A 24,215-nucleotide genomic window follows, 5' to 3' on the forward strand; every position below is an offset into this window, starting at 1 on the left:
TACTAATGTTGCTTTGGGGTGGTCTGTTGATAATAGAGTATTGGTTCCTGGTGTTGTACCTACAGGTGTGGTTTCAAGGTACTGCAGCAGGTGTGTTGCAGGCATGCTGCAGCAAGCCTAGCAAAGTGCAGGTAAGTTTCTGAATGCCAATACTAGGCTTTGTTTAACATATATGTGTTATGTAATGTTGTATGGTATGAGTTCAGTTGGTGGATACAATATGGGATTGTGTATGTTAGGTCTGATGTACTGCAGGTTACTTCATGGTGCAGGAATGAATGCTAGTTCATGATCATGACAGGCTACAGGATGTTGGTTTTGGATGCCATGTGTTTATGTTTTCAGTTTAACTTTAGGTTGTGTAGAATGCAAGAAGGTCCATTTGTTGCAGACTGATGTTGCTGCAGGTTGTGGGCATTGTTGAAGGTTCGATGTATTATAGGACTGGTTTGTCATGGTAGGCAAGGAAAAATGCAAAGCAATGTGTGGCAAGGTTGTTGCAGCAGTAGGCTCCTGTAGATTTGCAACAGGGTTCCCAGTATGAACATACTGCATAAACTCCTCCTTAGGATTTATCCAGAGTTGGGTGTGTAGCACTGAATCATTGTCTTTGGTTGGTTTGAAGTGGTTATGAACTCATCATTTGGCTTTCCCTCGGAGGCAAGTCTCTTAGCGAGTTTTTGTGCATCATCGACGTAAGCTTTCAAAATGGGAACTTGAACTCTATCTGACAAAGCAATAATCTGGTACAGGTCAATAAGATCATCACTTGCAGAAGCAGTAGCAGAATAAGCAGCAAGCTCAGCCAGAGTCAACTCAGATAGAAAACCATAAACAGCAACAGAATGTAAAAAGGCCAAAGTCCAACTCGGTTCAGAATTCTCATTCATCAGGTTTACCTTCCACTCATTAAACAATCTCTTAGCTTTCTTTCTAAGAGGCATAATCTCTTTCTGACAAGAGTAATTGTTCTGCAGGCCAGAGGAAACAAAAGATTTTCTTGAGCTATGCCTCCTCTCTGCCTCTTCTATATCTGATTCCAAGCACTTTAATTGTTCAAACAATTTGGAGGCATCGCTCCGCTTCTGCTCTTTTGATGAGATGAGGAAATGCAATAATAATTCTGACTCAGCACCTTCTTTGTCTATACGTGATGACAATTCCTCACTACATAGCTCCTGTAATTCATTAATCACTTCGGATTGTAGGATTTCCCCCGTTGTTGGACGTGATGATGGTTCAGGATGCAGCAGCCAAAGACAAAAGCCAGCTTCCTTAGGATTTTCTGATAGGAAAGCTGGAGGAAGAATCCTGCAATGAAGATCAGACATTGTTGCAATATGTGCTTTTTCAGAGTCAAAATGAACTAGTAACTTAAAAAGGAGTACACCTAGGCAGTAAATGTTTGATGATGTAATGTAATGCTTATTATATGTAATAAGAATACACAAAATTTAGATTCTTGATGTAACTTGGAACAATTGTAGTAATGGACTATGCGGACTTCTGACAGGAATATGGACAACCCTTGAATGTTGTTGCTTGTGTTGTTCAGGTTTGCAAATGATGCTGGTAGAGGTCCTGATATATGATCTTGATCGATTTGTATTCTACCAAGGTTCGGAAGAAAGCCAAGCTCATCTGGTAGTGAACATGTTAATAGATTTCCATTTAATAGCAGGAGGACTAGAGATTTGATATTGCCAATTTCCTTTGGAATACTCCCAATTATTTTGTTCCACATGAACTTCAATCTTTCCATATAAGCTAAGCTGCCAATTTCTGGTACCAAATTTCCGGACAAGCTCAAATTCATTAGTTGCAATTCTTGAACGTGTAAATAGCCATCAATTAATGTTTCATTGAAACATAAAACTCCTGTCTAGCGAGATGTACATGGGTCTCCGCGTATCCAATTGCTCAAATTTCCATTAGGATCAATCAACCTTTCTTTTATGGCTTTTAATGCTTCAACTTCGGTAGGGTCAGTGGTATTATCCTGTGCAGCAATAAGCACCAAATAGAAACAAAACCATAAACTGAAAACAACTTGATGCTTGTGACCTTCTGAAAGAAACATCCTTGAAATATATAGAAACCACAACAACACAGCCTTTGAATTAGCACAGTACTCAATGTACAACATCCGGTCTTTAGCTGTTCCACATGCTTTCTCTCTGACGATACCAACCTTTCCTAACTTTCCTGCAGTTAATTCCTGGAACCTGGGAACAATTCTTCCACTTGTTGCTATGGCAATCAATTCCAACTCAACACCAACAACCAACCTAACAGCTGGCAAGTTCGTGTGCATCAAGAGATGATTTGCTTCACCATCAAAACCCCTTTTGCAAATAACAAGGGTTGTGCCTACATCCTTGCATTGTTGAACCATGTCATCAAAATATTTCTGCTCCTGCTTCCTTAAAGTCTGAAACTTCTCCACTGTGTCAATATCAATCTTATGCTTGGTTTTTTTTGGCTTTGGTCTGTGCAGGTTAAGCGTGCTAAACAAAAGTGAAAACATAAAAAAAATTCAGGACCAAAATCGGGGTATGACACAATCCATTGGGGATAATTATAGACTACTAGGAAACCGGAGTTGAGCTGTTTTTGTACCTCCTCTTTGATCTTCATAGCCATATCGGGACGGGTTCTTCGTAGTTTTTTCTTTATTGGAGGGAATTCTTCTTTAAGAGGTAGATGGTGGAGCATGGTGTCAGTATCGAGGTCGGGCATGTCTTGGCATCACCATGCAAATACATCCATGTATTCTTTCAAGAGTTTGATCAATCTTGTGTTCACCTCGTCTTGCAGAGCTTAGTCGACTCAGACCTCTTTTGCTTCCTCATTTGTTCCAAGGTTAACCACTTCCACTGGTTTTTCATGTGGTTGGATGACCTTTTCCTCTTGCTTGAGCAATCTTGCAATTTCTTCGGGGAGCTCAGCATCTTCCTCACAATCTTCATCGACTTGATTAATCAGGTTACCAAAGTCGTATGAGACTATAGCAAAATTGTCACTGGTGGTTGTCGATGGTGATGTGCATGATTTAGGGTTCATACTTTTATTAAGATAAACAGAAGAAAAGTGATTTTGAAAAATAATTTTAAGAAAATTGAAAAATTCCATTTGTTTTGGAAAGTGAAATAAATAAATGAAAGACAAGGATCTCAAAATTGACTGCGAAACATGGATCTTTTCCATTAATGATTAATAAGGAAATTTGATGGGGCCCTAAAAATGGTTCCCCCATGCCTTGGGCTTGACATGGGTTCTTTTTTATTTTGATAAAAAATAAGGGAAAACAAACATAGGAAATTAAATTTTAATCAAAGTTACTTCTGATATCTCAATCTCGGTCCACTTTGTGGCACCCCTTCCATCAGAATTTATGAAGATCAATTTGGCATCTTCTTCTTTGTCTTCTTCCACGAAACAGATACGGTTGTGATCAAGGTAACCGACACTAGAGAAGTATTTAGATAGCATGCTTCTTCAAATTCGGGGAGTTGTATCCCAAACCGGTACGGTCCTTATTGGAAGGTAGCTCAAGCATTCTTCCCCATCCTTGGGGATGACCATCCTTTATGATTGTCAAGGCGTCTTTGTAAGACCCCAATAATGACCCTAGGATCCCTCATGCTATCACATCATTTTACATTGACTTTTAGATCATACCTTAGTATCCTCCTCACCCCTCATTCATTGGGTTTGCATTGGGAGAGATCACCAAACACATTTTATTATATCATACTTTAGTTTTATTTGTTTACTAACAAAAATACCAAAAATATGTCTAATGTAGTTTCATTTCTTTTGCAGGTAGTATGTGCATCCACCTGTCCATATCTAGGGTTTGAGACCCTAAATACAAGGGATCAATCAAAGAAAGGTTCACCATGGTTCTAAACATCATATATGGATCCCCATGTTCATTATTTGTTATTTTTATCAATAATTCATCAAGAGATTTGAAGCTTGTTTGCCTTGGAAACCCTAATTCATCTATGTATCTTGTGTGACTTCCTTAACAAGTTTCTTCAACTATTGGTTAATATTTCAAGGTATACTTCATGCTACATCATCTTATGCATATATGATCCTCCATGAGCCCCAAAGAGCAAGAGAACTTCAAGTTTGCAAGTTGGTTCAAAGAAGTTGACCAGAGAAAGTCAACTGGTCAAATCTAGGGTACCCTAGACCTTATCTCCTACAATGTTTGTCATCTGAAAATAATTCCAAGAGAAGTGTTACTATTTATGACATTCCAAACAACTTTCGTGTTGGCATCAAGAGATAATTTTTCTTGGAAAGTCATTTTCTATGATGAAAGGTTATAGGTCATTTTGTTTGTGCCCTAGTTAGCAGGTCAACTTCTAAAGACCATAACTTGCTCAATTTTTATCATATGAAAACCATCCAAGTTTCATGATCAAACTAAAGATGTCTTATCCAACTTTTATCCTTTGAGAAATGCCAAATTTAACATGCAATGGCATGTACTAAGAGGAAAAATTATAGGTCATTTTGGGCCATCATCATTGAACAAACAATTTTCCTCAACTTCTAAAATCCATAACGCCCTCATGAAAAATCTAAATGGTGTCAAACTTGTGGCCAAATCTAAGAGGAATAAAATAGATACAACTTTGAATAAGGAACCATTTTCATTTGAATCTCATAACAAAAGTTATTCAAGGTGTAAAAAATGGTCATTCTCCAACTTCCACCCTAAAATTTATCATGATCGAAGCTCCAAATTGGAAAGTCTTCAACAGAAAATTTGTTCCCCTTCATGTTACCTTTCCAAATCATCTAAGATCATGACATTTGGAGCATTTTTGAAGGACTTGTACATGGGTGTAATGCATGGTTTCATTTGGAAAGTTCCATGATCAACTTCCATTTCACTAATGCATGACTTCATGCTATTGTTTCAGGTTAGTTTACACATCATTTTTGACCAATCCCAATCATTTGATGGGCCTATCACACGCCTATGCAAGCATGCACACTAGAATTGCTATTTTTGGCATTTGAATGGAAGTGTGTGAAAATCAATTGCCAAGCCTATAAATGCAACCCATTTTGCTCAGAATCAAGGACTCTTGGCCCAAGCTTTGAACTGCAAACACCCCTCACCCTCCATTGATAGAACACCTTGAGGATTTCTCTTGAAATCGAGTTTGAATTCCCCTTCTGTTTTGGGATTGAAACTCCAAGGGTTCAAGCCATTTTTGCATCCAAATCATCTCCTGCAAGTGGATAAAAGCAAGTCAAGCCAATTTGTAAGCAAGATCGAGCTCAATTGAAGCAAACCGAAGGTGAATTTTCAAATTTTTCTCTTCTTCGATTCTCCCTCATTTCTCCACCATTTCGATTGATCTTTGGTTGTCTAAAGACCTACCAATGTAGGCAACAAGATTGAGTTGCTTTGAGGTCAAATTGAAGCAACTCAATTCATACTCCTCAATTTTCAAATCCATGTATCTTTCAATATACTTGGAATTGGAGAATTTTGAGGTCAGATTCAGATTCCTGGTGATTTTCTCTTTAAAATAGTGTACCCATTTTTCATTTTTATGGAGGTTCATGGCGGACCAGTCCGGGGAGGTTCACCGGAGAAGATGATCAGAGCTAGGACTCTGGTGGTGTGTTTGTAGCTTCACATCTATCTGATCATGGTCCAATGATCTAATCATGGCCTTTGGTTTTAATTACCCATCCTGTTACACGTTGACTCAAGTGTTCCATACACCCTAAGCGTGTGGCCATCAGATCTGCCACCGCAATTAATGAGGGAGATCTGATGGCCCTTGTTTTTTTGTTTTTTATATTATTTTCTAATTTTATGTTTAATCCATTTATTTTATTTTATTCATAGAAATTTCATTTTTAATCCAAAAAATATTGGACTTTCACCAAAAATATTTAAATATTTTCCTTTTCCATATTTTGAATTAAAATCATTTTTGGATTAATTTTGATATTTTTTGTGAATTAAATGATTTTTGACTTGTTTTTAAATTTTTTAAAATACTTCTGACTTTCCAAAAAATCTTTTTAAAAAATTGTCTAAGGTCCTTTGACCTTGTTTGACCTAGGATAAATCCTTTGGCCATTTATTTGGTGATTTGAAGGGATTTAAGGTTTTGTCCATTTAAAAATGCATTTTAATTCATTTTAAAATTGATTTTTAATTGTTTAATTGTTTACAAATATTGTTGAGTCATTTGGTTGACCTTGTGATGTTTGACTTTCTATTTGGCTTTGATCATGGTAGATTTGAATTTCCATTTGATCAATACTATTGGATTTAGGGGGTTGATGAAATGTACATTTCATCCCTCAAAATGAATGGATAGTATTGATCAGATGAAATTCCTCCTATGCTCAATTTGGGTTCTACTTCCCCCTCCCTTTTCATCTTCATCCCTATTCTTTCCCAATCCATCATTGACTAATGATTTCTCTAATGTCCAAATGCTAGTTGTTTCATCAATGGCCTTGTATCAGATGAATCAACATGAGCTGGATTGAGATAGGTCAATCCCATTTTTATTTTAGTGCGTGGTATGTTTTAGGAGTATGGTTCTTTGTACCAAGTCTCTAACATGCATTAACACCAAGATATGTATTGCCCGGCCTCAGATAGTTGTGCCTTCTATATAAGTCCAATTACAATTGCTTAACATAGAGCTAAATTTTCCCGTAAGGCATAGCATTCTAGTAAGTGAGATTGTAAGCCTCCCATTCTTCATGGCATTGTGTGAAGACTTGACCTTTTTCCATTCATGAGAGCTAGTGGCATACTTGTTGATTTATCCAAATTGGAGCACTTCTCATGGATGATGTTTAGGTTCATGCCTTCATACTTATGAATGAATGGTTGAGTGTTCTCCAAAGAATGACTTAAACAATTAAACTCCTCGCTAACATTTAACTAACTCCTTATTAATATTGCTTTACTTTCAAGTTATTTACTCAATGCAATTTAAATTTTAATACCTTTATCATTCATTGCCATTTACATTTCATGCAAGATGTTTATGTTTCAATCATTTTTACTTTGCTCACTTGAGCCATATCATTGGCACTTGTATATATTGTGTGCTTTTGATTTTGTTTTTTATGGTCTTAGGGACCCTAAAATACTTAATAAACAATAAAAAATCTAAAAAATATGTTGGTGGACTATTGGACTTGATCTGAACTCTTGCACTTAGAATTAGGCAACATTCCCTATACTTTAAAGGACTTGGCCAATGCCATTATTTTAAGACTCAACCATCTTTGACATTGCCTTTTCATTTAATGCAAAACTTGAGAGTTCCATGGGTTTATCTGTTATCTTGTCTCTGAGTTTAAGTTGTTATCTTGATCTTATTATTTTGATCTAATGATTGTTTCTGTGAGTTTTCCAAGGAAATATTTTCATCTGATACACTTGAAGACTGCTTGCTATTGGAATGCTTGCTTGGATATTAGGGCTATCTTTATTTGATGCCTCGGTCTCCATTATTGATTGCTTGGATATTGCTTATGCTTATTGTCTGCTCAAAAGTCCAAAGGAAATGGGTTTCTATCTGACATTCTTGTCTTGTGGATTGCTTCCCATTGGTCAGATCTTTTTAACTCTTAACTTTTAAATTTTGTTTAGGGTAGTCCCTTCATCTCCCCCTTTCTTTATTAAATTTCCAAATCTCCCCCTCCTTTTAAAACCTTCTTTGTTTGTGTTTTCAACTTAGACATGTTTTAATAAGTAGAAACCTTGGCCTTATGCCATTGATTTTCAAAACTTTTCTTAAATCAAACTTGTGAATAAACTTAATCATATTGACCTCAATTTCAAAAAAGACCAAAAGAACTAACAACCTCATTCAAGTTTTTGGCCTTTTTGTGCTTTTTTTTATTAAACATTCGATTAAAACCAATTCATCAACTCCTTTGAAATTTTTACCACGAACTACAGGGTTTTGATCCCTCATTTTTTATGTTGGTACGTAGGCATAATACCGAAGGTATTTTCAAACACAAAAATTAATAAATGAATTCTTTTCTCATCCCCCCATTCCACTTTATCAAACATATTTTCAATAAAAGCACTTGCACACAAAAAAGGGCTCCCTAGGAGTACCTAGGACACTTTGGGTGCTAATACCTTCTCTTTGTGTAACCAACCCCCTTACCTAAAATCTCTGGAATTTTATTAGTTTTGATTTGAAAACTTCTTATCTTTGGGTTTTTGTTCGTACTTTTCCCTTTTCCTTTGGAAACAAATAAGGCATGGTGGAGACTCTGATTTTTTTTCAATTGACGTCGGGTTTATCCATAGCCCGATGGTCACGAATGCACCGCTATAGAAATAAAGTGGCGACTCTGCTGGGGAGTAGTCCTAAGTGGTTTTAGCCTACTTTTTTGTGTGCAATATTTTGTTATATTTGATGTTCTCTTGTTTGTATATATTACATGTGTGATATAATTTGTCTGTTGTGCTTGGTGATCTCTGAGTGGTGAGATAAGTTGTTGAAACAAGCTCCTAGAGCTTGGTATGAAAGGTTAACAAAGATCTTAGTCAACAATGGCTACAAAAGAGGATGTATATATAAAACTCTTTTTGTAAAAATGTTGAAAACTCATGAAATCCCATATTTATGTTGATGACATGGTCTTTGGTGGGATATCATACCAGATGGTGGAACATTTTGTCCAATAAATAAAGTATGAATTTGAGACGAGTCTTATGGGAGAACTCACTGATTTTATTGGTCTTCAAGTAAAGCAAATAGAGGGAAAAAATTTGTATCTCAAAGCAAGTATGCAAAGAGCATAGTGAATAAGTTTGTACTTAACAATTCAAGCCATAAGAGAACTCCAGATGCTACTCATTTGAAGTTATCAAAGGATGAAAGTGGAGTTGATGTAGATCAACGTCTCTACAGAAGTATGATCGGAAGTTTGTTATACCTAACATCTAGCAAACCTGACATCACATTTGATATAGGTGTATGTGCTAGATATCAAGTCAAACCTAAGGCTAGTCACATGTCTCAAGTAAAGAGGATCTTGAAGTACATCAATGGGATTTATGAATATGGAATTCTATACTCTCATGATACAAATTCATTAATAGTAGGGTATCATGATGCAGATTGGTCTAAGAGTATTGATGATAGAAAGAGTACATCAGGTGGATGTTTCATTCTTGGCAATAGCTTGATCTCTTGGTTCAGCAAGAAGCAAAATTGTGTCTCTTTATCCACGACTAAAGTTGAGTACATTGTTGCAGAGAGCAGTTGCTTTTAATTGCTTTGGGTGAAACAGATGCAAAAGGAATACAATGTAGAACAAGATGTCATGGCATTGTTTTGTGACAAAATGAATGCTATAAATATCTCAAAGTATCATATTCAACACAGTAGAACTAAGCACATTGATATTTGTCATCATTTCATCAGGGATCTTATGGAAGATAAAGTTATTACTCTTGAGCATGTAGTAACTGACAGACATTTGGTTGACATTTTCACTAAGGCACTAGATGCATTCCAGTTTGAAAAATTAATGGGTGCACTTGGTGTTTGCATATGTGAAAACCTATAACAGTCAAAGCTTGGGAGGCGTGCAAGAACGCCAACAAAGAATCTCTCTCTTATACTCTTCGATGCACGTGAAATATGGTTGGTTATGCTTTATTCAAACTCTTTATTTATCTGGTTCTTTGTTACAAGAAAGAACAATCTACTGTAGCGGTAAATTCATGACCATCAAGTTATGGATAAGCTAGACGTCAATTAAACCAAAGTCGCCACCGCGCTTTTATTGTTTCCAAGGGAAAAGGGAAAAGTACGAACAAAACCCAAAAATAAGAAGTTTTCAAATCAAAACTAATAAAATGCCAGAGATTACAGGTAAGGGGGTTGGTTACACAGAGGGAAGGTGTTAGCACCCAAAGTGTCCTAGGTACTCCTAGGGAGCCCTTTTTTGTGTGCATATGTGTTTTTGTACAAAATGATGTTTGCAATAAATAGAGTGGAGGGATGAGAAAAGAATTCATTAATTATATTTTTGTGTTTGACAAGACCTTCGGACTTGTGCCTACGTACCAACATAAAATGAGGGATCAAAACCTCGTAGTTCGTGGTATAAATTTCAAAGTGAATGAGTTGCTTTTAACAAAATTTTAAGTTTAACAAAGGCACCAAAAGCCTAAAAAGGGTTGAATGAGTCTTAGTTATTTTTGTCTTTTGAAATTTTAAGTCAAGTATAGTTAAGTTCACTTATAAGTTTGCTTAAGAAAAGAGTTTTAAAAAATGCAATGGCATAAGGCCAAAGTTTCTAATTTGCAATATGGTCTATGTTTAGAAAACACAAACAAAGAAGATTTTAAAAGGATGGAGAGATTTGAAATTAAAGAAATGGGGAGGAGATGAAGAGACTAATCCTAAGCACAAATTTAAAATTTGAGAGTTGAAAAGATCTGACCAATGGGCTGCAATCCAATAGACAAGAATGTCATATAGAAACCCAAATTTCCCTTGGACTTTAGAATCAAGTAATATAAATACGCAAATAGCAAGATGAAGAGCAAGGCATCAAATAAAGATAGCCACATCCAAGCTTAGCAACTCCATGATCTTCTTCATAATTCCACATGTATCAGATGGCTTCAAAGATAGGTATTATGCACATGTTCAAAATAATAACTTCAATATGTTGCAGATGAACTCAAATGGATCTTCAATACTTGTATTAGATGAAAGCTCACTTCACAAACACTTGGTTTTATGAAAGTTGGAATTGGCCAAGTCCTTTTGCATAGGGAGTGTTGCCTAATTCTAAGTCCAATGTCTCAGATCAAATCCAACAGTCCACACAAATGTTTTTTAGGGTTTTTGTTCTTATTATGTACATTAAGGTCAAAAGACCACAAATACAAACAAGTATATACAAACACAATATATTCACAAAGTATGGCTCAAGTGAGCAAAGTGAAAATGGCATTAAAGTAAACAAATTGAATGGTATGAATAATGGAAAATGAATAAAGACTTAAAATTAAAGTACATAAAAGTAAATGGCTTGAAGTTAAATGTTAGTTGTTAGTTGATTAGAAGTTAGTATTGCTTTTGTTTTTGTTTTGTTTAAGTCATTCTTTGGAGAACACTCAACTCACTTATCACAAGCATGGATCCTTGAACCAAGACATCTTCCAAAGGAAGGAAAAAAGACCAAGTTTCCCCACAATACCATGAAAGAGGGGAGAGTTACAATCTCACTTACTAGAATGATATGCCTTTTGTGTCACAAATTTAGCGCTATGTTAAGCAATCCTAATTGGACTTGTGTAGAAGTCACAACTATTTGAGGTCGGACAATAGAAATTTTAGTGTTAATGCATGTTAGAGACATGGTATTATGAATCATGCTCCTAAAACATACCACACATAAAAAGAATATGCAAAAGGGTGGACCTAATCTCATCCACACTCATGTTGATTTTTCAATCAATTAGCCTTAGGATATGGAGATATCATAGGTCCATGACATGAATGAATAGAGAAGGGGAATGAGATGAAGAGGGGGGGAATGGAATCAACACAAATTGGTCAAAGAAGGATTTTTACCAAATTAAAATCATTCATTCATTTTGGGAGATGAAATGTACATTTCATCAATCCCCTAAATCCAATGATTTTAACTCAACAAAGTCAAATCAACCTTAACCAAGGCCCAACAACACAAGTCAAACTCAACAAGTCAATATCAAATGCTCAACACAATTTATTTTACAATTAAACAGTTAAAATCAATTAAATAGTGCATTAAATTAAATTATGGTTTGTCAAATTCCTAAAATCTCATCAAAACACCAAAGAAATGGCCATGAGATTTATCATAGGTCAAACAAGGTCAAAGGACTTTGGATAAAAAAAATCATAATTTTTGGAAATTTAAAAGTATTTTTAAACAATTAAAAATATTCACAAAATCAATTAAATCATGAAAAATATTAATAATGATCCAAAAAAATAATTTTAATTCAGAAAATGAAAGAGGAATTTTTTAAAATTTTTTTGGTGAAACTCTCATATTTTTTGGATCAATATTAAAGTTAATATGAATTAATGAAAATAGAACAAATAAAATGAAAATCAAATAATCATAAAAAACGTGGACCACTTGATCTCCCTCATTAATTGAGGTGGCAGATCAAGTGGCCACTAACGCACAATCCACAATGGACCTGAGTCAGCGCGCCACAACAATGGTAATTCAAACCAACGCGTGAGATTAGATTAAATTAAATGGATCATACGGTTCTGAGGACTGTCAACTCACCACCGAAGCTAAAGCTCCGGCCTCCTTCTCCGGTGAGCCTCACCAGACTGGTTCAGTCACAACCATCACCAAAATTAAAAAAAAGGACATGATTTCAAAGTAAAAATGGCACTGAGCTCGAATCTGGCCTCAATTCATCCTAACTCCAAGTATATTGAGAGATACAAGGAGTTGAAATTTGAGGTGCACGTTCTGAGTTACTTTGATTTGACCTTAAAGCAACTCAATCGTATTGCTTATATTGGTAGGACTTCAAACAACCAAATATCCAAGAGAATTATGGAGAATTGAGTGAGAATCGAAGAGATGAAAATTTATGGAAAATACCTCCAATGTAGGTCTGATTTCGATTGGTCTTGCTCTTGCTTGTGCTTGATCTTGATTTGAATGCTTAAAGGAGTAAATTAGTATGATCAAAAGGCTCTGGATCCTTGGAGTTTTGAATCTCAAAACAGTGAGATTCAAACTCAATTTCCAATGGAAATTCTCAAGGTTGTACTCTGAAATGGAAGGGTTTGAAGGTGTGGATTCTAAGCTGGCGTGCAAGGTCCTTTGTTCTGAGCCAAGAGGTCTCTATTTATAGCCAATTCAATTGATATTTGCACACTTGAACATGGAATCCAAAAATAGAAATGTGTGATGCATGGGTGCATGAGCGTGTACAAGCCCATGAAATCACTCCATCTGGTCCATAGATGAGTACAATCAAGGTTGAGGTCATGTTGGAATGCTAGGCAAAAATATGCATGGAAGTTTGAAGTTCAATCTTGCCAAATGATGATGCAATGTTCAAGCCATGCGCAGCCCATTCAAATCTTATCCAAAATGGATGAAATTGGACTTTTTGGAAAGCTTAGATCAAGAGGAATAACTTTCATGTTGAACACTTTTTTGTTTTAAGCTTGTATCATGATGCATTTTGAGGTGGAACTTTGAAAAATTAAACATCTCAAAAAAGTTTCTAAGTGTCAAGCCATATGTTCACTTATTCCTCCTTGGCTAACTTTTTATGTGAGCTTCAAATGAGAAAAGTTCCTTCATAAAAGTTGTATATATCTCAAAGTACTTCACAATGGTCACAAATTTGACCTCATTTGGGTTTAATATGAAGGATTTATGCATTTTTGAAGTTGAGGAAAATCACTTGTTCAATGGCATTGGTCCAAAATGACCTATAACGTATCCTCATATCACATGCTCATAAAAGTTGAATTATCTCTTACTCCAAACATCAAAGTTGAAGTAGACGCATAGAATTTGATTGTTCAAGTTGGAAATCTTTCATCTCATAAATATTGAGAAAGTTATGGCCTTGTGAAGTTGACCTCTAAATTAGGGTTTAGACAAAATGACATATAACCCTTCATTATAAAACATGACTTTCCAAGCAAAAATAGATCTAGACCTAAACATGAAAGTTGTTTGGAATGTCATTTAGAGTAACTTTTCTATTGTAATCATTTTCATATGATAAAAATTGTAGGATATAGGGTCTAGGGAACCCCAGTTTTTATGAGATGAATTCCTCTGGTCAACCACCATTAACCAACTTGCTAACTTGCAATTCTATTGACTTTTGGGACTCATGAAGGATCATATATGCATAAGATTATGAAATTTGAAGTATCCCTTTAAATATTTGATCAATTGGTGAAGAAGCTTATTGAAGAAGTTACACAAGATAGCCAGATGAATTAGGGTTTCCAAGGCAAACCAACTTCAAACTCTTGATGAATTCTTGATCACAATAACATGTGAAGATCATGGGGATCCATATATGATGCTTAGAGCCATATTAAACCACTCATTGACTGAGCTCCTTGCATTGAGGGTCTTAAACCCTAGATGTGAGCTTGATAGATCAAAGGTGAGCACATGCCCTACCTACAAAAAGAGTTAGTTTATACAAAGACATATTTTTGATATTTTGGTTAGTAAATAAAGAAAAAGGAAGTATGATACAATAAAATGGTGCTTGGAGATCTCTCCCAATTCAAACCCAATGAAAGAGGGGTAAGAAGGATGCCAAGGTGTGATCTCGATGCTAATGCATATGATGAGAATAGCATGAGGGATCTTATGGTCAAAATTGGGGTCTTACAGCTACAATTATCTTTATCTTGCTCTCAAAAAGTTGTTATTTCTCTTATCCCTCAAGTGCTTACTTTTTTTCTCAAGATGAGTCAAAATTCTGAGAATCCAAAGATGTCTTCCTCTAACAAGGGAATTAATCTCAATAAGGCTATTGACATTTTTTCTTGAGGTTGAGAAAAATAAGACCAAGGGAGTTGGTTCCACTTCTTCTGCAAATGTTGTGGATACACATGGTGGACCATCAGTAGGAACATCTGATAAAGATGAAGACCTTGAAGAAGAAACTTGTGCAAGAGGGTGACTCAGATACTGATGAAGACTGGGTTACCTGCCTAGAATCAGTTCGAGATGAAGCTTGAAGGCTTATGAGTTAGTATGGGTTGGTGTTTTGAAGTAAGTTGTTATGATCCAGGCCCTGAAGTTTAAGGTTTAAAGTTTATGTCAGGAGTTCAGTTTGTAGTTTCATGTTTTGTTGGCCCTTGTATTTAGGCATATTTTTTCTTGTTTCCTTATTTTTGCATCTGTAATAGCTTGGTAGCTTTTTGGATTATGTTAGCAATAAATGTACCAATGCTCTAGCATCTTGTTCATCATTTCTTCTGATGGTTGATGTTTGTCTACTCCTGATTTGTTGTGTGTATGTGCTAACATGCTCACTATGCTGACATGGGGTCTAACTGACTATGTTGCTTTGCCAAATTGTGGCAAAAAGGGGGAGTAAGGGTATGTAGTGGAGTGGTGTTGACTACAAACTACTGACTTTGTGAATTGGTGTATGAGTGTTGATTTTTTCTAATTGACTCTATTGTGCTTAGTACTGACTAATGCTTCTGCTGGTACTAATTGATGTTATAAATCTGTGTGCCCAAATGCTAAAGCATATGACCTAGCATTTGGCCCTCAACTCTATGTGATTATGTGTCCTGATTTCTTTTTGTGTTAGTAGTAGTTCCTGAATCTTGATTGTTGACTACTAACTGTGTGTACATGCATGACTAACTAATCATGAATGATTGCATGACTGACTATTGTTGTTCCTTTTTGGATTAGCTACATTATGCAAAACAACATGATATGAACACATGTTGAACATGATGTTCTAGTTGGTGTGGAAAATTTGGCCCCGTCTGCTTTTGTGAAGAAATAAACATATGGGAACAAATGTCCCAGCATGTGGCCCTTGTCTGTAGGACAAGGCTGTTGTTGTATGTGCGTGTTTTTCGAATGTCTGTAGCATATTTTTCTTTTACTTGTGCAACAAGGGTTATTGGTATCTTTTAGCAATATGATTTATTTGATTATTTAATTAAATAAATTTAAATCATGGAGATTTAAATTTGAATTCAAATCAAATCAAATCTTTGTGTGGACCTATTTTGGAGAAACAAATCCTAATTGAATCTCCATCATATATGGACGAGATCACTGCCTAAATCCAAGAAGAAAACCCCAATTATGCATTGCTATATATAGAGACTATTTCCACGCCTTGAAGATGACGAGCTTAAGTGGTATTTTGTGTTTTTAGGCCGAGTCTTTGTTTGTGTTAATTGTAAACCACGTTATTGCTTAATTCATATTATAAGGCATAGTAGATGGTTTATTTAACTGAATTGTATATTCAACATTGCATCATTCTATTTATTGTTGTAGATCACTAGGGTTGGTGATTGAGAGAAAGTGATATGGGATTCTCATATTTATGGGGAGTCCTAAATAGAAAGACACTGAGGGTAGAATTAAGAAGAAAGACATTGAACAAAGGGCTTGTTCATCTAAAACACTTTGTACTAATTCTATTAAAGAGTTGATTTCCTTCCTTGGGTAGGGTGCCCCAGATGTAGGCGTTGATTGCATAGAACTGGATTAACAATTCTTCTGCGTTGTTACTATTTTTACTTTGATTCTTTATTGTTGTCATATTGTATTAAATCTGGTTTAACAAGTTAGATAAGTTGTCCAGACATCTCGTCCAACATTTGTCCCCTAAGAAATAGAATTTCACATGAAATGTAAGTCCTCCTTGTTGATAACCTCTTATAGGGAAAGGGGTCTAATTTGACGTAGAAGGAATTGGTGGTATAAATGAAGTGACGATAAAGCTGAAAAAGGGGACCAATAATTTAGGAATCTACTTTTACAGAAGAGAGAAGACTGAAGTGGGGCATTGCAGAATTAAAGGTGGGCCTCTAGACTGAGGGGTTTCACAAGTACGAAATGCCTCAAGAAATCCCCTCAATCGTTGGTGAAAGGGCTAATCTAAGGATCATCCAGGAGAAAAGTAATAAGCCCTTGATCGTGGATTTTATTCTGGGAGATACACACGATATAGGACAAATCAATGAACATCCGGAGAGAGGGCTTATGATATTCGTGCTCGGTCCAAGAGTGTAACACCTTTATGTAAGCCTAGGCCCCCGAATGAAGTTAGGAGGGATAACCTTCAAGTGTTTCAGGATGGCCACCTCAAAGTTAGAAAAGGAAAGCCAGGGTCATATTCTGGTGAACACACACTCGTAAAATGAGACCAAACACTTGTCAAAAGAACTATATTTCCTTTTTTTCAAACCACAAGAAGGACCGACCAATCTAGAGGGTCACTGACCACAATATTCACAACATTTTTAGCCATTTAGCTATTCATAATATACAAGGTTCCCACCACTTATGCATCCATCCAACCGTATTTTCTCGCGTTGGACGTCTTTACCAACGTCATACCCTTTTGGGAAAACTTGTCAACTTTAAAACGTTTGTCGAGCTTGACCCAATAAACTACATATAACTTACCTTGATACTCCATGTGGGTCCTAATTCCAGCATCATTGGGTTCTTAGTTGTGGGTTCTCTGGTAGAATTGGATGATATTCTCAATGTGTACTCTCCTCAAGTTAGCAGCTTATGTTTTCGCATCAGATAAAATGGAAGAGGGCATATGAGCAGCAGGGTGACCCTCTTCAACGTCATCATCTAATAAGATGGCCTCAAAAGAATCCAGGAAAGAAGCTTTCTCATTAAGAGAGTCCTCATATACCTTTTCTGAATTAGAATCATTAATCAATGACAGAATTTCAGGGCCCATGCGATCATGAGCAAGAGAAAGGGCAGGTGAATCAGGAGATACCCCTATTCCTGCAGCGGAAGAAACTTCACTCTCAGAATCACTTAATATGTGAATAGGGATATCACTCATATTGGAAAAAGAGGAGAAAATGTTGAAGGTAAAAGATTGAGTTGAGAAGGGTCCCTGTTAAAACGAAGTTGGTAAAACAAAGTAATGGAGAAAGGTGAAAGCTTTGAGCAAAGAGGTGCAACTGCTCTGTTAAGGACTTTCAGGAAGGAAGAGAAGAAGACATTTCCTAATAAGAAACGTATGTGAATGGTAATTGAGTCTTAAAGATTGCGAAAAGTTCTCTTTGCACTCAACAATCCATATATATAAGCGAAAGTGATCACACAAGTCAAATTAGTTAGGGAAAATTACAAAATAAACAGCTGGATTTTTCCCTTAGAAATATAAATAATCTGGAGTACACTAGAGTGCACAATAAGCAGCATCATGCCCTAGTTAGTACTTCATCCCACATGTCATAAAGAAGAAGTAAAATATTTCAATGATGAAAATGCATTTAATGCGCTTGTTCTCCACTACTTTTTCAACTGAATCCAAAGATTTCACATCTCAGTTCGAAATAGACAACATCCTCGGAGTTCGGCCACAACCACTAAAGACTTTCCCATGTCCCTAAGCGCTCGACAAGCCTTGGGGGTAATTGTTCTTGATCGGTAAAGATCCAAATCACTAAGGTTCAAACCAATGCAAATCCACTCCACTTGACCTAAGGTGTAAAAATCACCACACACGAAATGTAAGGTACACCTTATGATCATCATTTTTCACTTTATTCATCTTGAATTTTGAGCTGATTTCCATGTCACAATGCTAATCTTATAAATCTACTATCGCGCTACCGTATCGAAAATCAACAACTACTTCAACTATTTATGTTTCGATATAATCATAAGTAAGTGAAACTATAGTCTGATTTTATTAGATGTATTTATAAATTTTTTGCAGAATTTCTTAATATAGTAATCTCTAAAATTATTGCATCAAACCAGTTTTGAGATTATTATTATTATTATTATTATTATTATTATTATTATTATTATTATTATTATTATTATTATTTGATTTCAATGATACCTTCGATTGCTTGTTATTTAATTTTTTTAATAGAAAAATAATATATAATAATGTATGTTCTTTTTTTAAGCCACAAATAAATAAGAGTTTAATTGAAATACATTGACAGTGTAAAAAGATTTTACACTATCAGTTAATCATAGACGTCGAATATTAAAAAAAAATCGACGGTGTAAAACTTTTTACACTGACAATGTATAATAATTAATCTTAATAAAAAAGGAACTAAAAAAAGCAAGATTGACAAACAAATCCGCACAATAGTTATTACACCTTCGTGACAGATGTGGCAAACCATGAAGGTCATGTTCTTTAGTTTATCTTATAGGATAGTGTCCATATTATTTCATATTCTAAAATAATAACTACAACATTTCACATTCTAAAACAATAGTAATAAAACTTAAAGAAGGGTTGTGAAGAGAAGTTACATTACATGTACTTTTTGCTCTCTTTGACAGTATCAAAGAATGTTGAAGAGGCTCTAGCACTCATTGGGTAGAATGCCTTGTAAGGAAATGAAAAAGAAGTGGGAGATTTTTTGGAGTGGTGAGAGGACGTAGTATTCAGTATTATTGGGGAAGAGAACCTACTGGTAGAAACATGATTGGAGCAACAAGATGAAAAAGGAAGCAGCATCTTTTTTTTTTAAGTGCACAAATAGTATTATCATTGTGAAATATATACTGTGAAGTGACATGGAAGTTTGTATTTTCATATTATAACATAAATAATATAAAATAAGCAGAGATAAAATTAATACAAAATAATTATAAATATATAAATCTTATTTCAAATGACAAAAATAGATATTGATATTTGTGGTTGAGTGTCTGAATATTTAATAACCATTATTTTAATGTTAATCGAAAAAATTAATACAATTTAAAATTTAAAAAATATCTTTGATTATTTTAATGTATTTTTAATTGTATATTACTCGCATTAAGTAAATGTGAAATATTATAATATGTTATTAATCTTAATTATGTGATTTTATTTTTGCCTATTAAAATTATTATTGAAAAACATTTTAATTTGATTTTGCCTTTATTATAATTTTATAGGATTGATCTGGAAATGAGACTGTCCTATCTTATTTCTAGCCGCTTGTTACCACATGGTGACTTCACACAACAGTATCAGCTTTATACGCTTAAAAGCTATTATGAACCTAGTTGTAGTTTCATCAATTGCTTTAAAAACTATTAAAAATGTAATAAACAACAAAACTTAAAGAAGGTGTTGAAGGCTGTCAATTGTTTTAAAGATTATTAAAAATGAAATAAACAATAAAACTGAAAGAAGGCATTAAAAATGTCCAAGAATTCACCTAATATAATTAAGTCAAAGTGTGGACCAGTGTGTGCATCCTCGCAATTGCTTCCCTTCACCATGTTCTTTCACATAAGAATCTATTTAAATATTAGGTGAGTCCATCTCATTTCTTTTATTTTGATCATGAATTTTAAATAAGAAAAATTAATTAATATGATAGTTGAAAGTATATATTCATCTAAGTATTACATGGTAGAAAAAAATTAATATATTATTATGTTATTCAATTGAGTTTTCTTCACTACATCAAATCTATCTTTATTATAGATTAAGAAGTTTAGATAATTATATATTATAAGAGATTTGTAATTTTGTAGTTGATATTATTTGTATTTTTCAATTTAAAAATGATCGTTGAGAAAGTTTGTAATTTTTTTTTGTCTAATAATTAATTGTGCATAACTTTTATTAACTTTTCAATATTTTTCCCCTTAATATTAGTTAAACTAAAATATTTTTTATTTTTTTATTTATTATTTATTAGTGAAATGTGTTTAAAAACAAATGAAAAAATATAAAATATTTTATTATTGTGTTTGACAAAAAATTTATCTTGTTTCTATATATCTTTAAGTGCAATGGAGAATTTAAAACTACATATTTTTTTGTTGAAAATGTTTATATGATAAGTGATTTTACTAAAAAAGATTTTGATTGTGTTGATGTGATAAAAATAATATTGATTTGATTGAATAAAAAGATAAATTGATTGTGATATAAAAATAATTTAGATAACTTTATTTGATTTTTGTTCTGCCGTAGAACCAAAATTGATCGGTAAACGAGGAGGCATAGCTTATTGCCTGCTCAAAGGGGAATAAAGTCTACTCACTGCACTTTACTCCTTTTAACGGCCTTCATCTTTAGGCCTTATAAGAAGATGCGAAAGCCTTTAATAGGAGTCACTACCACCGGAAAAAAGTGTTTTAAATGCTTTCCTAGTAAAATGCTTTTATAGTTGATTACGATGTTTCCTCTTCCTTAAAACATTTGAGTACTTCGAACAATCTATAATATAAGAAAATTTAATATTATGAAAAACTCATATTTATCATTGTCTCTAAATTTTCCAGCTTATCAAAATGGGAGCAAATTTTGTCCGAAACTTATTTTTTCCAACCAAACTATCTTATCGAACCAAATTGCTTCCTACTTGGTTCAAGACAAACATATCCAATCTAACCTTTTCAAATTTTATCTATTGCCAATGTCAGATCACATCACTTTTCTCTTTTCTCTTTTCTCTTTTCTCTCACTTCTCACTTCTCGTTTTTCACTTCTCTCTTCTCTCACTTCTCTTTTCTTTTTCTCTTTCTATTCTTATTTCTTTTCTCTATTTCTATTTCAAAAATCATCTTCTTCTCAATGTTTTTTTCCATTTGCTTTTCAGAGTTAGTTCTTCAACAATCTTCTTTGACAATCTTTTTCTCACTGTATTGGGTTCTTTTTCTTTACCCTTGATTTTTGTTTTAATCTTCTTCGTCAAGATGGTTAGTGCTTATGAAGGTTAGCATCAGATATGAAGCATTCAACTTTGCAATTACTTTTTGGTTTTCCACTTGATTGATGGGTTTATCAGATATGAAGCATTCATGACAGACATTCAATTTGCAGGCTTGGGTAAACTGAGGTTCAGTGTAAATGGTAAATGCATATGAGATTGGCTCTAGCTGGGAATGTAAATTTTTTTGGCTCTTCCTGCTGATTTTTTCTGGTTGTTAATGGTTTAGTAGTTCATAAAAATAGTCGGTTATATTTCTGGTTGTTTTTGGGTTTCAATTTCATTGATGGGTTTATCTTATGAGGTTAAAGGTAGTGCATTGTCCATGGAAAGAAATATTACACTGACATTCAATCAAAATATTTTATAGATACATGGGTCTCATTGGTTGACAGAGCATATTCCTTTTTCTCTTATCTTATTGTGTTCATGTGCCTTTTTTAATAAACATATGTGTTGAAAAAAATCAGGCTTGCTAGGCAGACTGAATGATGCAGAAGATCTGCTCATCAAAAGGTGATTTTTTTTTCTTTTTTTGGTGTATCCCTTTTGTTGATTTGATTCATATGTTTGGAATCTGCTTTTATTTGTTTAAAAGAGATTTACCTGTTATTGATTGTTGGGAATTCTAGATGGATCTTATTGCAAGAATCAAGCACCCTTATATTGTAGAATTCAAAGAGGCTTGGGTTAAGAAAGTGAGTGACCCTCTTAATTCTCTATTGATAGCTAAAAATTTCATTTTGTTTGTTCTAAACCGATATCGAGTGAACTATGATCATGGTTTTGAATCGTGATCTAAAGGTATACACTTGTATGAAACAAAATATATGGATGAAGTATACCTTCATTCAAATTACTTTTGGACGAAGTAACTCTGCAAATAGTTCACTCAATTACTTTTCGCGGTAGTATATTTGGCTTGCATTTCTTGTCATCAATTCGTAGTATATTTGATCTGATTTGTTGACTCTGTTGACAATGTTCCAACATCTTCAATTTGTCGTCAAATTCTCTATGTAAGAAGATTGCAGGAGGATGAAGTTGGCACTTAAGCAAGCAAAGGTAACATCTAATTTTTATTTGATTAGTCATACAAATAGGAGGATATGTTTTTGTGTCGCATGTGTTCATACTTATATAGTATTCCTATGTGCAACGAAATCACATCATGATCTTTCTGAATCGAACCACCTGATAACGTGTTTAAAGAGTGTGGTTGACCAAATTTGTTTCAGTGCATCTACTTGAAATCTCAAAGCTCTCTAACGTTAAGGTTGTTTGTTTGTTGGATTTTCTTTCACATGAGAAGTCTCGGATTATGAATAACATGTTTGTTTATTTGATAATATATATGATGATGATCTTCCCTGAATGGATGACTCTTCATCATGGTGCCAACTTTAGTTGTTACATTTGATTCTGCTATTGACTTAAGAATGACAACAGTTACATCTTGCAAACACATTTTGACTTATTAAGATATTTTTTTGTTTCTTTTGTTCACAAGTTACATGCAGAATTGTTAACTGATAGTGAGTAATATTTTATTAACTTGCTTTGCGTTCTGTTCAATGTAGGGATGCTCCCTTATACTTGGAGTGGGCTCCTTCCAATGTTGTTAGCCCAAAATCAATATCTAAAGATAACGAGATGAATAGTAGAATTGCTGAAAAGGATGTCAAGCGACAAATACTTGAGCAAGATGTTGAAAGAATATCAAATGTAAAAATCAATCCAGATAAAGTGATATTGTTTGTTGTGATAAGTGAAGAAAAAGTAAGGTCAAATGATAAATATAAATATAAATATAAATATAAATATAAATATAAATATAAAATTAAAATTAAAATTTATTATTATTATTATTATTATTATTATTATTATTATTATTATTATTATTATTATTATTATTATTATTATTATTATTATTATCATTATTATTATTATTATTATTATTATATTTTTTTAATTATTATTACAATTGCATACTTCCATTTTAAATTTAAACTTATTTTTCTTTTACACTTTACATACTTCAATTTTTCTTCTCTCACCTTTACACCCTAACATTCTGTTATTTAATTTACCTTTAAAATATTTTTACTAAACAATGTTATTGTTGGAAATCCCCTAAAATATATGGAGAATTTCAATCGATCTTAATAAACAAGATTGTTATTATCCATACAATGACAATGAAAAAAGAAGAACAATAGAGAAAGAAAGAGTGTAAAGAACGATGAAGGAGAAGAATCAACTTCTGCAGAGTTTTTCTCTGTCCATAAATTGTGAAAAATTTCTTATTCACTTTGCAACTGCAAACTACTATGAATTACAAGTGTTATGAATACTATATTCACTTCATTACAAAAATAAGGGTTACTCCCTCTATTTATAGATTTAGGTTAACTTGGACTTCAAGCCAAAACCCAAAATTATAAAAGCTAAAACTAGCTAACACTACTAAAATAGACCTAAGTCGAAATCCTGTATGAGACAACATGCTTCGACACTTCGACACACTAACACAATTTAACATACTAGGTGGTTTGACACTTCTTTGTTCTGTAGAGCAACCTGCTTCGACACAAGAAATTACAATTCAACACACCACATGATTCATTGTGTCTAAGCTATCTATATTCATCATAACTCGTCTTTTGAACACTTCGACCTGCACTCCCTTCGTCATGATGTATACAATCTGATTCTCAGTTCTACCAGTGT

General features: G+C 34.0%; 1 protein-coding gene and 1 long non-coding RNA gene across 2 annotated transcripts; one reads left to right on the plus strand and one right to left on the minus strand.

The window, feature by feature from the left end:
- Positions 1 to 1,637: 1,637 nt before the first annotated feature.
- On the minus strand, positions 1,638 to 3,063 carry LOC127122733 (T-complex protein 1 subunit epsilon-like). Its single transcript, XM_051053025.1, has 3 exons — positions 2,915 to 3,063; positions 1,947 to 2,507; positions 1,638 to 1,827 (listed from the first exon to the last, which is right to left on the minus strand). The coding sequence occupies exons 1-3, from the start codon at positions 3,061 to 3,063 to the stop codon at positions 1,638 to 1,640; spliced, it is 900 nt and encodes a 299-aa protein (XP_050908982.1).
- A 17,979-nt stretch (positions 3,064 to 21,042) lies between these two features.
- On the plus strand, positions 21,043 to 23,350 carry LOC127119013 (uncharacterized). Its single transcript, XR_007802546.1, has 4 exons — positions 21,043 to 21,628; positions 21,956 to 22,001; positions 22,118 to 22,550; positions 23,066 to 23,350. It is a non-coding gene; the product is annotated as an uncharacterized LOC127119013 (long non-coding RNA).
- The last annotated feature ends 865 nt before the right edge of the window (positions 23,351 to 24,215 follow it).

This window comes from Lathyrus oleraceus, chromosome 2 (assembly GCF_024323335.1).
Source record: "Lathyrus oleraceus cultivar Zhongwan6 chromosome 2, CAAS_Psat_ZW6_1.0, whole genome shotgun sequence".
Classification (NCBI taxonomy): Eukaryota; Viridiplantae; Streptophyta; class Magnoliopsida; order Fabales; family Fabaceae; genus Lathyrus; species Lathyrus oleraceus.

Excerpts from the sequence above, each read along its gene's own strand:
- LOC127122733 (XM_051053025.1), bottom strand. The coding sequence starts at position 3,063 with ATGAACCCTAAATCATGCACATCACCATCGACAACCACCAGTGACAAT. Across the intron at positions 2,508-2,914 it reads GAAATTGCAAGATTGCTCAA|CACGCTTAACCTGCACAGAC; the intron begins GCAAGAGGAAAA and ends ACTTTTGTTTAG. Across the intron at positions 1,828-1,946 it reads TTAAAAGCCATAAAAGAAAG|AATTGCAACTAATGAATTTG; the intron begins GTTGATTGATCC and ends TACACGTTCAAG.